Genomic DNA, 17,466 nt, shown 5'->3' with positions numbered 1-17,466 from the left:
GCGCGGGAGCGTGCCTCCGTGGGCGCGCGCTCGCTCCCCAGACCCTCCCAGGCTAGTGACGTTAATTAACGTCACTCTGCCTGGCCGGGGCTGACCGCCGCAGTAAATTTACTTGCGGCGGTCGGCAAGCGGTTAAAATCCCCTTATGGGGATTCCTGAGGTAGAATTGGCTGTCACTAATATTAATCCAGTAAGGTTTTTTTCCAATTCTCCTAATCAGCCTTCAGCACACAAAGTCTTAATAATTAACAAAACTCTACCTCAAAAGTCCCCTGTCCAGTGTAGTTTCCCAGTAACTCCACTCTTACAGATCCAGCCATTATAGTGCATTCACCACTGCACTAACCCCTTCTGCTTTTCAGCATCTCTCTGCTTCCTCTACTCACCAAGCCTTCTTCTGGCTCCACTGGACCATCTCCATCATTCATAGGTCCCTCTTCCCCTCAGCTCCAATTCAGGTCTGGTCTACAAATCTCACCTGAAGTTTAATAGACTACCCACCTTTCATTTACTGGTGAAAAAGGAAAATAAAACCTCTTTTTGATTAGTATCACACAAATGTTTCATTTATTAAAAGTCTATCATACTCACAAGGAAATGAGTACAATCAGCAAGTTAGATATGGTTCCAGCAGACCCTTCCCACTAGACTAAAGGGTGGCACATATTTTCAACATCCCAGGGCAACCATTCTTCATAATTCTGCAGTGCTCTGTGGTCAGTGTATTTTTAAGGCCTATCTTATTCCTTATTTGTGTGGTAAACCTCAATTTCCTTTTAACTGCTACCTCCAGTATTTCCAGTAAGAATAGCCGGATTATCGGCAAGGCCGATATATCGGGGGCTGATATGCACTTTCCCCGCCATATGGGTATCGGCCCCGGAACTGGCCGATATTGCCAATATTTTTGTGACATCATTCTGCCTTCTTAAGCCGCCTTCCTCTCCTTGGATATCCTCGTCTGGAGTCAGGACTAGTCTTGTGGGAGTGTATCACAGCCATACACCCACCTACAGCAGCCCGGTGCCAGCCAGCCACCCACATCAACATGCCCTGTACCAGCCTACCAGCCGCAGGCACTGTTTCAGCGAGCCAGCCACCCACAGGCCCTGTACCAGTCAGTCAGCCACCCACAGGCCCTGTACCTGCCAGCCACAGGCACTGTTCCAGCCAACCACCCACTCACAGGCCCTGTACCAGCCAGACACCCACAGCCCCTGTGCCAAAACCCACCCACCACAGGGTGCCACCCAGCCTGCCACCCACCCACCACAGGGTGCCAGAAAGCCAGCCACCCACCACAGGGTGCCAGACAGCCAACCAGCCACCCACAGACAGGGTGCCAGACAGCCAGCCAGCCACCCAGAGGCCCTGTACCAGCCAACCACAGACACTATAGAAGCCACCCACCCACAGGCCCTGTACCAGCCAGCCACCCACAGACAGGGTGCCAGACAGCCAGTTAGCCACCCAGAGGCCCTGTACCAGCCAACCACAGACACTATAGAAGCCACCCACCCACAGGCCCTGTACCAGCCAGCCACCCACAGACAGGGTGCCAGACAGCCAGCCAGCCACCCAGAGGCCCTGTACCAGCCAACCACAGACACTATAGAAGCCACCCACCCACAGGCCCTGTACCAGCCAGCCACCCACAGCCCCTGTGCCACGCCACCCACCCACCACAGGGTGCCACCCAGCCTGCCACCCACCCACCACAGGGTGCCAGACAGCCAGCCAGCCACCCACAGACAGGGTGCCAGACAGCCAGCCAGCCACCCAGAGGCCCTGTACCAGCCAACCACAGACACTATAGAAGCCACCCACCCACAGGCCCTGTACCAGCCACCCACAGCCCCTGTGCCAGCCACCCACCTACCACAGGGTGCCAGCCACCCACCACAGGGTACCAGCCAGCATAATAAAGATAACTTTTTAATCTTTGGTGAGTTGGTTTGCCTGCCTTATGTTTGTATGCAATTCCTTTATACAGCCTTGTCATTTTCTCTAATGAAATAACGGACTTGTACCTTAGTTAAAAGTCTGATCTTGAAATGAACAAACACATAACTTTTTTTTTTTTCTCTGTAGATCGTAGATAACTTAAACAAAAGATTTGAAGTTCCTCATGAACACGTTAAAGAATTTACTGGGTCAGCGGAACCAAACCCAAATTATAATGTAGAATTGGTTAAGAAGCCCTTTGGAATCAAAGTTCATAGAAAAACACCGGATGCCAGAGTCATGTAAGAAAGAGTTCTTATAATCTATTTTAGGAATGCATATTAATAGATTTGCTTTTTGAAGTTTTTTTCTTTGCCAAGGGTAGCTAAAATTTATATTTATTCCCCAGTCAAAATGTGGATTAGTGCACTGCCAAACACGATGGCTCCAATCCTTAACCACTTTACCACCGGAGGATTTTGCTGTCTTACGTCCAGGCCACTTTTTGCGATTCGGCGCTGTGCGACTTTAACTGACAATTGTGCGGTCGTGCGACCTTGTAGCCAAACGAAATTTACGTCCTTTTTTTCCCACAAACAGAGCTTTCTTTTGGTGGTATTTGATCACCTGTGCAATTTTTACTTTTTGCGCTATAAACAAAAAAAGAGATTTATTTTGAAAAAATAACAATATTTTTCACATCTTTTTATATGAAATTCCCCCCCCAAAAAATGTAAAAATCAAATTTTTTTAAAATTTTTGGCCAATTTGTTTTTTGCTACATATTTTTGGTAAAAAAAATCACAATAAGCGCATTTTGATTGGTTTGCGCAAAAGTTATTGCGTTTACTAACTAAGGGAAAGATTTCTGTCATTTTTGGTGTTTTTTTTTTAACGCGTAATGGCGGCGATCTGCGATTTTTTTTGCGGGACTGCGACATTGCGGCGGACAGATCGGACCCTTGACTGACATTTTTGACACTTTTGGGGGTACCAGTGACATTACTGCAGTAATCAGTGCTATACATATGCACTGTTACTGTAAAAATTACACTGGCAGGGAAGGGGTTAATTTTATTGGAGAGGGAGGGGTTAATGTATGCCTGGTGCTTACTAACGTGTGGGGGGGAGGTGACTGAGTGAGCCAGGGACAGATCGGATGTTCAGCTATGCTGAACCCTGCAATCTGTCACTCCCTGTCACTTAGGAGATCCGCCCGCTCTGTTTACACAAGCGGGCGGATCTCCAAACTGGATTCCCCGGCGATCGGGGCAGAGCAGCGGCGATCGCCGCTGCTCCTCCCCTGGCCCGACTCCCGCTGTGAATGAAAACAGCGGGAGCGTGCCGCCTACAGGGGGAGGAGTCTGGCGACGTAGGTCTACGTCGTCAGACGATAACGAGCCACTTTGCCGCAGTAGTACTACGGTACTCAGCGGTAAAGTGGTTAAAATTATATTTATTCCCCAGTCAAAATGTGGATTAGTGCACGGCCAAACACGATGGCTCCAATTCTTAAATGACCCATCAAGAAATAGGAATTTTTGAAGGCTGAGCTGATCTATTGCTTTTGGCTTGAAGGAGAACATTCAGTATAAAATGCAGTAGGATTGCTGGGGCAGGTCTCCATTTGGTGGATCCTATGGATTTGACTGTAAATCAAATATGTATATACACTATATTACCAAAAGTATTGGGACGCCTGCCTTTTCACGCACATGAACTTTAATGGCATCCCAGTCTTATGCCTCGTACACAAGCAACGATTATCGGCCCACCGATCGTCCGACTTTTGTCCAGAGTTGTGTTTTGTTGGTTGGAATGTGCCAAGACTGCACACAAATTTTCCCGCCCGACAAAATTCTACTTCAGAAGTGATGTCATGTGTTGGTTTGCTTTCTTTGTGTTTTTTCTTCTCTGAGCATGCCCAGTCTTGCTCATCAGATTTTTCCCTGTCGAAATCTGTACTGACTGCATGAAAATCGTCCGTTGTGTTGACGGCCAACAAAAATTTTATAGTCTGCACACTAGAGCTGCACAATTAATCGTTATAAAATCGCGATCTCGATTCACCCCCCCCCCGACGATCTTAAACTGCATGTCCTCGATTCTAACTGAGCTGTTTTCTGCTCACTCACAGCTGTAAAAAAAAAAAAAAAGTCTTCGGCAAATGTTTATCAACATTGTTAAAGCTGCTAGATAAGTATAAACAAAATGCTTTACAATGTATCTTTTGGTTCTTTAGATCAAAGGAATGAACTTCCGGCTGGAAGGGAGAGCAGTTTAACCTCTTATTTTTGCTAGAAAATTACTTAGAACCCCCAAACATTATATATATTTTTTTTAGCAGAGACTCTAGAGAATAAAATGGCGATCATTGCAATCTTTTATGTCACACGGTATTTGTGCAGATGATTAAATACCACCAAAAGAAAGCTCTATTTGTGTGAAAAAAATGATAAAAAATTTCATATGGGTACAGTGTAGCATGACCGCGCAATTGTCATTCAAAATGTGACAGCGCTGAAAGCTGAAAATTGGTCTGGGCAGGAAGGGGGGGAAAGTGTCCGGTAGGTAAGTGGTTAAAGATAGAGAGGAAAAAAACAGCAGAAGAAGCCAATTACGTATGTTGCAATGCAAGAAGCATGCAGATAGGAAGCTAAATCAGAGTGGTATAGAGGTGAGCTGATCAGTGTGCAGTCACAGGGTGGGTGTGAACAGGGGAGGACTGGGCCAGGGGGCAGAGGGGCAATTGCCCCCTGGGCCACTCTGATGTCCTGTAAAAAGGCTGCACTGCTTCTTCCACAGACATGCCTAAAGGATTTCTGGTGAAGAGAAGTAAAAAGTCCCTGCCACTGACCTACTGAGCGCAGGTTGAAGACAAGGACAAAGCGCAGGCCCCCCCCCCCCCCCTCAGCATGGATGGTGTAAACTGTGTCTGAGCAGAGGCCGGTTCCATGCCCCACTGGCTACTCTTCTCCCCCCACCAGCCCCGACCGAGCTGTCCCAGCTCCGCCCCAACCGCCCCCTGCTGGCCAGGTCAGGAAGTTGGGTTCAGCCGGTAAGTAGAGGATATCTGGAGCATGGCTTCAGCTTGGAATGGGGGTCAGGAAGAGGAAGGGAAGAGGGAGAGTGGGAGAGGGGCCGAGTCGCTTCACCATGGGCCTCTGGTTTGTACTTGCCACCCGGGCCGAAAGTTGCCAGTCTGCCCCTGGGTGTGAAGGACACATTGAAAGTGAAAGAGCAGTAGAGAAAGTCAGGTTCTCTCCCCCACCAGGCAGGATTGTGATATGTAATACAGCTGTATGAAATATATCAGAACAGGATAAATATCAGAAATAGATGGACAGAAATACAATTTTTTTGCAGGTAAGCGCCTCTTATATAAATATTGTATCTGTGTATTTAGCTGTTCAGTTTTAGGGCCTTGGTCAGTGAACCTTTTTGGTTTGCGTTGATGGCATCAGTTTGACATCATAGTTACATACTTAGTGTAACTACAGTATAGTTGCTAGTCCATCTAGTTCAACCAATGGAAAAGCATTTAAATACATAGAATAAATAAATAGAAAGCCTCCATATATAGAATCCTATACCCACAGTTGATCCAGAGGAACTAATTAAAAACCCCTATAGAGCATGGCCCAATTTTCTCCAAACTTCTTTCATGATCTCCCATAAGGCAATTTAATTTTTCTTGGATCAACCATCTGTGGTGTTAAAACATATAAATGTTAATATCCAGTTATATTTTGTGCATTTAGGAATGTACCAGCTCTTTTTTAAACAATCTAATGAGCTAGGTAGACAAGCTGAGTTGCACCACTGCTGGAAAGCATCCCTCTGCGTTCCTCCATCATTCAGTATAGCTGGGTGCTGGAGTCCAGGAGCCTGACTCTGCTCCGAAACTTCACACTGGTTAAGAAAAGACCGGGCTTCACACCAGCAACATAGAAACATCCAATGAATTTCTACAGCGAATTCAGTGCAGTGCGAATTGAGCCTTACATTATGTATAGCTCAACTCACACTGGATCCGTACCAATAAAGTTCAGGAACTTTAAATATACATTTAGTTCTCCAAGTACCCCCATACCCTGTGTTGCACATGGCACAGGCAATATTCCAGAGAATATAACCCTGGAGGTCCTTTTCTTCAACTTGCAGCATCGTTCTTTAAATAGATATTTAAAAATCCTCTATCCTCTACAAGTGACATCTAGGACTGCCACCTCTGAGTTTGCTACCTGCACATCTTCACCCAACTTGGCAAATTAGTTTGGGTGCTCAAACACAGAACTGGCCTTCTTTTTCTGTAAGCCCCTAACATTCCCTCTAACTATATTAATCCATCTTCCTAAATGATCATCCTGACTTACCCCTCTGTCCTTCACACCACTCCCAATAACCACCTGTTCAGAAGACTCCTTTCTAAGTTATTTGTTTACCTCTGTGTTGCAATTTGCTTCTGTGGACCTCTAAGTCCCGGTTCACACTAGGGCGACCTGTGAGGCGACCTGGTCGCCTCACAGGTCGCCGCAGGTCGCCTCCCATAGGGAAGCTGCGGACCCGTTCTAATAGGAGCGACACAAGTCGTTCTGACCTAGAAAAAGGGTCCGGAGCTTCTTTGGGGCGACCAGGAGGCGACCGCCATAGACTTCAATGTTATGAAGTCCGTGGCGACCGCTCCGAGGTCGCGGCGCACTGCTCGCACCGCGATCTCGGAGGTCGCCCCTGCAAGTAGCGTCGCGGTAATGTGAACCGGCGCTAATAGGAAATAATAGAAGGGTAACCTGCTCACATCTGCCCCAGCAGTATTCATCGTGGAGCTGTTGCTCCATTTTTGTATACACTGTCCACTCAGCAAAACCCTTAACCTTACTAACACTCATTATCCTAGTAACAATAATAATATTTTTCCAGGAGGTTTAAAATTATACTTACAGGTTAACCTCTCTGGCGGTATGATTATTTCAGATTTTAGGTGCTGAAAGCGGTACCATTATTTTTCATGTAATTCTTAACCACTTCCCCCTGGGTGGACGTCATATGACGTCCTAAACTTTGCAGGGGTATACCGGGATGATGCCTCTAGCTAGAGGCATCATCCCGGTACCCTGGTTTAAAGCCGACGGTCGGCTTTCCGTCGGTACCGATCGATGCGGCTCGGGAGCCGCTCGATCGTTACCCGGGGGGGCGGGAGGGAACGCCCCCCCCTCCCGCCGCCTTCCGCTGCTTTTACCGGGGCTCCCGTCCCACCGGGAGCCCCGAGCATCCAGCCGGCGCGTCCGCCGGCTGGAAGGAGTCCCGATGAATGCAAGAAACGGCATCGATAGGGTCTCCGATGACGTAACCCGGAGGCGGCGTCCATGACGTCACTTCCGGGTTAGTGTGCTGCAAAACGGCGGCAAATTTAAAAAACGGCTGTATGCAAAAACGCCGTTTTCGGCGTTTTGCATACAGGGAAGTGTAGTGGAGGGGTCTAGGGTCTTTTAGACCCCCGATCCCTCCATAAAGTGTACCTGTCACTATATATTGGTGTCACAAGGGATGTTTACATTGCTTGTGACAGCAATAAAAGTGATCAGATTTTTTTTAAAAAAACTGTAATAAAATTAAATAAATAAAATAAATGGGAAAAAAAAATTTAGCCACCCCCGTCACCGTTAGCTCGCGCACAAAAAAAAACGTATACGGAAGTCGAGCCGCGAATGAAATCGCTGTTCAAACCACACATGTGAGGTATCGCCGCGATCGCCAGAGCGTGGGCAATAATTTAAAAAAAAGAGCTACACTCTAACTCTAAACTGGTAACCGTTAAATAAATTTAAAGCGTCGCCTATTGAGATCTCTATTGACCGTAGTGTGTCGCCATCCAACGGGGGGGGGGGGGGCGCAATTTTAAACCGTAACATGCTGGGTATCTATTTACTCGGCGTGACATCATCTTTCACAATATACAAAAAAATGGGCTAACTTTACTGTTTAGTATTTTTTAAATGCAGTGAAATGTAATTTTTCCCCAAAAAATGGCGTTTTAAAGACCGCTGCACAAATACCGCGTGACAAAAAATATTGCAATGACCGCCATTTTATTCTCCAGAGTCTTTGCTAAAAAAATATATATAATGTTTGGGGGTTCTAAGTAGTTTTCTAGGAAAAAATACTGATTTTAACTTGTAAACAAAAAGTGTCAGAAATAGGCCTAGTGGTGAAGTGGTTAAGGATGAGCCGCCCAAACCAACTATTTACATATGATTTTTATTTACTGTGCGTTCTTCTTTATAACATCTTGGGTATGATAATGTTTGAAACACAAAACCATAAATTATAATATAATAACTAACTATAAATAATAACAAATAATAATATAATAATAATAATACTTTTTATTCAATAAATTATAGTAAATAACATAACCAAAAACACTGACATTTTTTTGGGCCAAACAAGGATGCAATATTAGTCGTCATATTGCTTCAGTAAACACCCCGGGTATGGAAAATTTTAAAACAGGGTACAGCACAAAGTCCGACGTCACAATCAGGACAATAGTACCGCGTTTCTTTATGGATTTTCTGTCCGGTGTCGTCACGTTTAGAGCAGCAAACCACACACGTCCTTGTGGGTGCAGAATTCTTTTCTGTCGGTGGAATGTGGTCCATAAAGTGACAACCAGTCAGGCATTCGGGGTTCACAACACCAGCAACACGACGTCCGGATCTATTTACAGCCTATTTACAGGTGTTGTTGCCTGAGAAATATCAGTTCGGTAACTTTCCAAACAAAGTCCGCATGAACCACAGGCCTTTCACTCTTTTTTTTTTTTAGTAGAATAAATGCGTTCCACAAACATTGTTCAAGAAGATGCCTGAAGATTTTTTTGTAATTTTTTTTTTGTTGTTTCCGCATTGCCGGATAAAAAATCATGGCCTGGTCAGCTCTGTCCACACCTCCCATGGTGTTATTGTAATCTATCACCAGTTGTGGTTTCATTACGTCTTTTACACCTTTTGTGTGTACCATGAGAGTAGCGGTGTTGTGAATGGTACTCATCAGGCACACATCTTTTTTGTTGTGCCATCATTTTGCATTTCTGCCAGGCAACTATTTCTCCTGCCTTGAGCTTTTTATTGGCAAAGGTTGGGGGCATGTCACGCCGGATTAGCTCTAACGGTCCCATATGCATCCATCTTGTTTTGAAGAAGGAACTCATAGAGTTCTGGAGACATATAAAAATTGTCTGTGGTTACACAGTACCCCTGATTCCGCAATGGCTCAATCAACATAAGAACCGAATCGGTTGCCATTCCATAACTGCTTAATCGTTGGTTGAATTTGGTTCCTTTCCCGGTGTATAGGACCGAATTCCATATGTAACCAGTGATGGATTCACATAGCATGAGTCATTTTATTATAATAATAAACCAGCAGGCTTAGTTACCAGTGTTGGGGTAGTTACTCAAAAAATGTAACTAGTTACTTCTGTAAATTGTAACGAGATTACTTTACTAGTTACTGCATTTGAAAAGTAACTTCACTACTTATTACTTTACTTTCCTCTTTCTTAATTGACCGTGTAGAAGAAGATACATGACACTCTTTCTGCATAGAGTTTATTGTATAAACACAGGCTTTGGGAAACATGAGAACAAAATCTGAAAAAACAGAATAAAACATAAAGTGCAACAAAAAGTCATAAACTTCATCCCTCTCTATTTTTCGAAATAACGATTGTATCGCACGGCTTGGGTAACGCAGGAAAGCGCATTCCTATAGCCTAGTAAAGTAGTGTAGTTACCTCCTATAGCCTAGTAAAGTAGTGTAGTTACCTCCTATAGCCTAGTAAAGTAGTGTAGTTACCTCCTATAGCCTAGTAAAGTAGTGTAGATACCTCCAATAGCCTAGTAAAGTAGTGTAGATACCTCCTATAGCCTAGTAAAGTAGTGTAGTTACCTCCTATAGCCTAGTAAAGTAGTGTAGTTACCTCCTATAGCCTAGTAAAGTAGTGTAGATACCTCCTATAGCCTAGTAAAGTAGTGTAGTTACCTCCTATAGCCTAGTAAAGTAGTGTAGTTACCTCCTATAGTCTAGTAAAGTAGTGTAGTTACCTCCTATAGTCTAGTAAAGTAGTGTAGATACCTCCTATAGCCTAGTAAAGTAGTGTAGTTACCTCGTATAGCCTAGTAAAGTAGTGTAGATACCTCCTATAGCCTAGTAAAGTAGTGTAGTTACCTCGTATAGCCTAGTAAAGTAGTGTAGTTACCTCCTATAGCCTAGTAAAGTAGTGTAGTTACCTCCTATAGTCTAGTAAAGTAGTGTAGTTACCTCCTATAGCCTAGTAAAGTAGTGTAGTTACTTCCTATAGCCTAGTAAAGTAGTGTAGTTACCCCCTATAGCCTAGTAAAGTAGTGTAGATACCTCCTATAGCCTAGTAAAGTAGTGTAGATACCTTCTATAACCTAGTAAAGTAGTGTAGTTACCTCCTATAGCCTAGTAAAGTAGTGTAGTTACCTCCTATAGCCTAGTAAAGTAGTGTAGTTACCTCCTATAGCCTAGTAAAGTAGTGTAGATACCTCCTATAGCCTAGTAAAGTAGTGTAGTTACCTCCTATAGCCTAGTAAAGTAGTGTAGTTACCTCCTATAGTCTAGTAAAGTAGTGTAGTTACCTCGTATAGCCTAGTAAAGTAGTGTAGATACCTCCTATAGCCTAGTAAAGTAGTGTAGTTACCTCGTATAGCCTAGTAAAGTAGTGTAGTTACCTCCTATAGCCTAGTAAAGTAGTGTAGTTACCTCCTATAGTCTAGTAAAGTAGTGTAGTTACCTCCTATAGCCTAGTAAAGTAGTGTAGTTACTTCCTATAGCCTAGTAAAGTAGTGTAGTTACCCCCTATAGCCTAGTAAAGTAGTGTAGATACCTCCTATAGCCTAGTAAAGTAGTGTAGATACCTCCTATAACCTAGTAAAGTAGTGTAGTTACCTCCTATAGTCTAGTAAAGTAGTGTAGTTACTTCCTATAGCCTAGTAAAGTAGTGTAGTTACCTCGTATAGCCTAGTAAAGTAGTGTAGTTACCTCCTATAGCCTAGTAAAGTAGTGTAGTTACCTCGTATAGCCTAGTAAAGTAGTGTAGTTACCTCCTATAGCCTAGTAAAGTAGTGTAGTTACCTCCTATAGTCTAGTAAAGTAGTGTAGTTACCTCCTATAACCTAGTAAAGTAGTGTAGTTACCTCTTATAGCCTAGTAAAGTAGTGTAGTTACCTCCTATAGCCTAGTAAAGTAGTGTAGATACCTCCTATAGCCTAGTAAAGTAGTGTAGATACCTCCTATAACCAATAAAGTAGTGTAGTTACCTCCTATAGCCTAGTAAAGTAGTGTAGTTACCAATATTAGTATTGTAACTAGTTACTTTACTTAGTTATCAAAAAAAGTAATGTAGTTACTGTAATCAGTTACTTTGTAACTAGTTACCCCCAACACTGTTAGTTACACTATGGATGAATACAATAGATGATATTAAACATCAGAAGGCTGCCAGTACATAAACCGAAGGATCAAAAAGCAAAAATATAAAGCACAGCGCCAACAAATATTAAACACAAATGTTGAGAATTTCAGTTTGATAGAAGGTCCCACAAATGCAGATAATAAACCTCCAAAGATAAAGGCCCTAAAAGTCCAACACCAGAGGATGGGATCAATAAAGCTGGGAAATGTCACCATGTGCACCAGATAAAAGGGGTATCTGCTTACCCGATCAAGGTAGGTCAGATGGAGCATGTGATTGAAGGTTTCCAATGGAATCCCCCTGGGATAAGCAGGTCTCCAATATACAAACGGTAATCGGTGCAAAAAGTCAACCTTATTGTGCCATATACCTGCCGTACTGGGACAACAGCCGCTGCGCCCTCTGCCGGCCACTCGGGGAATCGGCTTCTGGATAGGATTTTTATTTCTTCCTCCTGCAGATCTCTTTGGTTTACCAAATTTGTGACCAATCTGATCAAGAAGCGAAGCTAGGTTCATCTACCATCTGTCAAATGTAAGGGAACGGCTGACCGCTGTGTATGCAGGGCACGCGAGTGACGGTGGCTGGCTTCTTCTTCCAGTGTCCACATCACTGCAAGGAGAGCATCTGGGACCAACTGTATTGACGTCTGAGAACCAGGACACTTGCATAGGATATTGGAGACCTGCTTATCCCAGGGGGATTCCATTGGAAACCTTCAATCACATGCTCCATCTGACCTACCTTGACCGGAGGTCATGATGTTCCGGTAACATTTCCCAGCTTTATTGATCCCATCCTCTGGTGTTGGACTTTTGGGCCTTTATCTTTGGAGGTTTATTATCTGCATTTGTGGGACCTTCTATCAAAATGAAATTCTCAACATTTGTGTTTAATATGAATAATTTTATGCCAAAGCGTGCTCTCTTTGAAGCTATATACTGTATCCAGCTGAGTCTTCCTTTGTAGGCCATTAGACTTTTGTCGATACAAATGTCTCTATCTGGTACATAGGACTGCTGGAAATTTTTTAGAATAATTTGATAAACGTCCCAAATCTTTTTGAGTTTTGGAGCTGGATGAGAAGTCTCATCAAATTTATCATTATTTGCAAAGTGCAAATATTTCATAATGAGCGAAAATTTTTATTCCGACATGACCGTGCCAAAAAAAGGAGTGGCCAGTAATTTGTTGGTGGTCCAATACCACTTCTGCAGGGGTTTCCCCACCACTCTCTGCAGAATAATTAGGCCCAGAAAACTTCCAGATGTCTGCTTTGGTCACTGGTTCCCACATTCTGCTCCTTGAAAGCCGCCGATGCGCAGCAGCTTGTTGCTCCTGGTACCGATTCGTTTCCATAACAATCTTTTCAATAACCTCATTGGTCAAAAAGAGTTGGAGGTATGCCAAGGGGTTGTCATCCTCAACATCCACTTTGATACCAGGTGCTCTAGTAAATGGGAACCGTGGGGGTGCTACATGCTCTGTACCGCAGTCAATCGAGCACCAAGTCCGCACATCACTGGGCACAGTCGCAGGATCATCGCTGAAATCGCGTTCTGCGTCCGATGACGAACTTCCCCACGAATTGCTATCGCTCCATTCTGCAAGCGATTCTGTATCGCTGTTGCTGTTTCCCAGTAGGTCATATACCGCTTTCGAGGTGTCGGCGCACTTTTTTGATGCCATGGTCGCTCTGCAATTTCCAGACACAAAGTACAGGAAAAATGCAGGAAGGGTACTGGGGAAAGCACTGGAGGGCAAACTAAGGTCAATTTATTTTATTTTATTATGTAATCCAATAGGATTACAATATATTGGCCTTCAAGAAGTATAAATCAGAGGGCACAGTATCGGCTTTCGAGCAATACAAGGAGGCAAATAAGAAAAGTAAACAAGAAATCAAGATGGCTAAAATCAACTTTGAGAGACAAATAGCGGAGGATAGTAAAAAAAACCCAAAGAAATTCTTTAAATATATCAACAGCAAAAAAACTAAGGCAGAGCATATTGCACACATAATTAACAATGATGGGAGGATGGTTACAGAGGACACTGAAAAAGCAACCGTGCTAAATGCTTTTTTCTCGTCAGTCTTTACACAGGAAAAGGAGGGGTACACTGACCATGACTGTATGGTTAGTAGTAATAAACAGGACTTGCCACCATGGCTAACAGAGGGGGAAATCAGGGAAAGGCTGGATAAACTTAACACAAACAAATCACCAGGACCGGATGGCATACATCCGAGAGTACTCAAGGAACTCAGTAAAGTTATATCGAGACCACTGTTCCTGATCTTTGCTGACAGTATTAGGACAGGAGATGTACCAGGGGATTGGAAGAAAGCTAACGTGATTCCAATATTCAAAAAGGGCCAGAGGCATATCCCGGGAAATTATAGGCCTGTCAGTTTGACATCAGTAGTATGTAAACTTCTGGAGGGGATGATAAGGGACTATATCGTAGAGTTTGCTAAGGACAACAACATCATCAGCAGTAATCAGCACGGGTTTACAAATGGGCGTTCTTGTCAAACCAATCTCCTTACATTCTACGAGGAGGTGAGCTGTGAGCTAGATAGGGGCAGACCAGTAGATGTGGTGTACTTAGATTTCGCTAAGGCGTTTGATACAGTTCCCCACAAGCGCTTAATTTATAAAATAAGGTCTGCAGGTATCGATAGCAGGGTTTGCTCTTGGATACGGAACTGGCTAAAAAGGCGGGTCCAAAGGGTAGTAATAAACAGCGCATACTCAGACTGGTCTGAGGTGGTAAGCGGGGTCCCCCAAGGCTCAGTCCTGGGACCAACCTTGTTCAATTTATTCATAAACAACATTGAGGTCGGGATCAGTAGTTCGATATCAGTTTTTGCAGATGACACAAAATTGGGCAGGGCAATAACTTCACAACATGAAGCAGATATCCTGCAGAATGACCTGGACAAAATAACAGAGTGGGCAACGACATGGCAAATGAGGTTTAACGTGGAGAAGTGTAAGGTTTTGCACTTGGGGACTAAAAACATAAAATCACAATACACGTTAGGAGGGGAGCCCTTGGGGGAATCAAAAATGGAGAAGGATCTGGGAGTATTGGTTGATGATAGATTAGGAAACAGCATGCAATGTCAAGCGGCAGCTTCCAAAGCCAACAGAATATTAGCATGCATAAAGAAAGGGATGCATTCCAGAGATAAGACTATAATCCTTCCACTTTATAAAACTCTGGTCCGACCGCATCTGGAGTATTCCGTCCAGTTCTGGTCGCCAGTCCTCAGGAGGGATGTGTTGGAGCTGGAGAGAGTCCAGAGAAGGGCAACTAAACTAATTAGGGGATTGGAGGACCTTGACTATGAAGAGCGTCTACAATCGCTCGATTTATTCTCCCTGGAGAAGAGACGTCTGAGGGGGGACATGATAGCAATTTATAAATATCTTAATGGGGATCCCAGCTTAGAAAAAAAGCTGTTCATTCGAAGGGATTGCATGAGGACTCGAGGGCATACAATGCGATTAGAGGAGAAGCGTTTTAACCTCAGGCAACGCGGGGGGTTCTTTACTGTTAGGGCAACAAGATTGTGGAATTCTCTACCACAAGAGGTGGTTTCTGCGGGTAGTATGGTGGCTTTCAAAAGACTCTTAGACTTACATCTCAAGGATCAGAACATTCAGGGGTATGGGAGATGATTACAGCCACACATGCCTACACAGGTTGAACTGGATGGACTATTGTCTTTATTCAACCTCACCTACTATGTAACTATGTAACTATGTAACTATGTAACTATGTAACTATATCAGTGTGTTTGTGTTTTTAACTTTTTGAATTTGCCACCGGTTCCACCCCCCTGCGACGTGACGCTCACAGGAGACGGAAGCTGGGGCTCACAGCATCAGGAGGAAGATCCGGCCGCCGTATGCTGCAGGGACACATGGCGGGATCCCGGGACAAGGTGAGTACCCTCTCTTTCAGGATCCAGCGATGCTCCCTGGCGGTACCCCGGGTGTGGCTGTGGGTTACCGCTAATGGCAGTGAAATTCCACCCCGAGCCACACTCGGGAATACCTCGAGGGAGGTTAAGACTCCTTTTTGTCCTTTTTGTATGATTTCTTTCTGACCTGCATCTGACCTTCTTCAAGCAGGTTTTACATTCCCAAAGATGTGTATGGGATTGCAAAACCCTTTTAACATGAACAAAAGTCAATTGATGTGGAACTTTTAAGATGCTGACGTTTTAACATTACTTGATTAAAAGCTAACTCATCTTTTTAAACCAGCTTTGACACCACCATTGGACCACTTTATTATGCTGACCAGTTCCTACAACTGTCCATCAAACTGCCAAGCAGCAATATCTATGGCTTGGGGGAGCATGTTCACCGGCAATACAAGCATGATACCAACTGGAGAAGATGGCCAATATTTACCAGAGACGCGTTTCCCAATGGAGTAAGTGCTTGTTATTATAATCTCTTATTTAATGATTACAAGCTCATTACACGCGTTACAGTATCTCCCTTTCACATGTAAGTAGCTTGCATTCAGTAATTATAGGCAAAGCAATGTACCTGAGTAAGTACGCAAATGTGCTGTTTTCTATAAACAAAGAAAGGCTTACTCTACCTTAAGCGCCGGTTCACATATGAGCGACGCTACTTGCAGGGGCGACCTCCGAGATCGCGGTGCGAGCAGCGCGCCGCGACCTCGGAGCGGCCGCCACGGACTTCATAACATTGAAGTCTATGGCGGTCGCCTCCTGGTCGCCCCAAAGAAGCTCCGGACCCTTTTTCTAGGTCGGAGCGACTTGTGTCGCTCCTATTAGAATGGGTCCGCAGCTTTCCTATGGGAGGCGACCTGCGGCGACCTGTGAGGCGACCAGGTCGCCTCACAGGTCGCCCTAGTGTGAACCGGGGCTTAAGCTTGTTAAACTATTGTAGGATGAATTCTATTTTTCTAATTAGTGCATATTGTAATTAATATGCTGAGTTAAGAGAAATAATTCTGTAAGCTTAATTAAGTAGATTGTAGTGTGCAGAGGTTTAGCTAATATAGGATTAACCAACATTTGAGTTGTGAAATTAAAATTTGGCTTCCTGGGTTTCAGTAACATCAAATGAGAACAAAAATGTGTTTTTTCTTAGGTGACAGCTCCAAGTACAAATTTACAGTGATCCTTTAAACCAGAGGTGGGGAACCTACGTCCCGGGGGCCGTATGCGGCCCTCAAAGTCATTTGGTCCGGCCCCCCGTGCAGCGGAGTCTGTGTCTCTCAGCTGATCTGTCAGAACGGAGCCGATGCTTCCTGTATAGTTCCGGCTCCGTTCTGACAGTCTGAGTGAGTCACAGGTGGAGTGAATGCACTCTGCCTCTGACCAATACAGGAAACATCACCTCTTCCTCCCCTCCAGTGCGGCGCCGCTGCTAGCCAGCATAACACACAGCAGTACCAGCCAGAACCAGCAGTACCAGCCAGAGCCAGCAGTACTCACAGCAGTACCAGCCAAAGCCAGCAGTACTCACAGCAGTACCAGCCAAAGCCAGCAGTACTCACAGCAGTACCAGCCAGAGCCAGCAGTACTAACAGCAGTACCAGCCAGAGCCAGGAGTACCCACAGCAGTACCAGCCAGAGCCAGTAGTACCCACAGCAGTACCAGCCAGAGCCAGCAGTACTCACAGCAGTACCAGCCAGAGCCAGCAGTACTCACAGCAGTACCAGCCAGAGCCAGCAGTACTCACAGCAGTACCAGCCAGAGCCAGCAGTACTAACAGCAGTACCAGCCAGAGCCAGTAGTACCCACAGCAGTACCAGCCAGAGCCAGTAGTACCCACAGCAGTACCAGCCAGAGTCAGCAGTACCCACAACAGTACCAGCCAGCAGTACCTACAGAACAGTACCAGCCAGCAGTACCCACAGCAATACCAGCCAGCAGTACCCACAGCACAGTACCAGCCAGCAGTACCAGCCTTAGCCAGCAGTACCCAAGGCAGTACCTACAGCACAGTACCAGCCTGAATCA

At 44.7% G+C, this 17,466-nt stretch overlaps 1 protein-coding gene across 1 annotated transcript in view; it reads left to right on the top strand.

Moving 5' to 3' along the window:
* The window catches only part of LOC309550280 (maltase-glucoamylase-like), a gene marked incomplete at its 5' end in the record, with an annotated part of 526,737 nt that overhangs the window by 63,081 nt on the left and 446,190 nt on the right, over positions 1–17,466 (top strand). Inside the window, 2 exons of the mRNA XM_082250685.1 lie at positions 2,092–2,246; positions 15,727–15,898. Coding sequence (XP_082106811.1) covers positions 2,092–2,246; positions 15,727–15,898 — 327 coding nt within the window. The remainder of the gene's footprint in view (positions 1–2,091; positions 2,247–15,726; positions 15,899–17,466) is intronic.

Source organism: Pelophylax lessonae, assembly GCF_965119305.1.
Source record: "Pelophylax lessonae genome assembly, chromosome: 3".
Taxonomy (NCBI): domain Eukaryota; kingdom Metazoa; phylum Chordata; class Amphibia; order Anura; family Ranidae; genus Pelophylax; species Pelophylax lessonae.
Note: the sequence above shows the minus strand (reverse complement) of the source record. Positions and strands in the feature narration are given on the sequence as shown.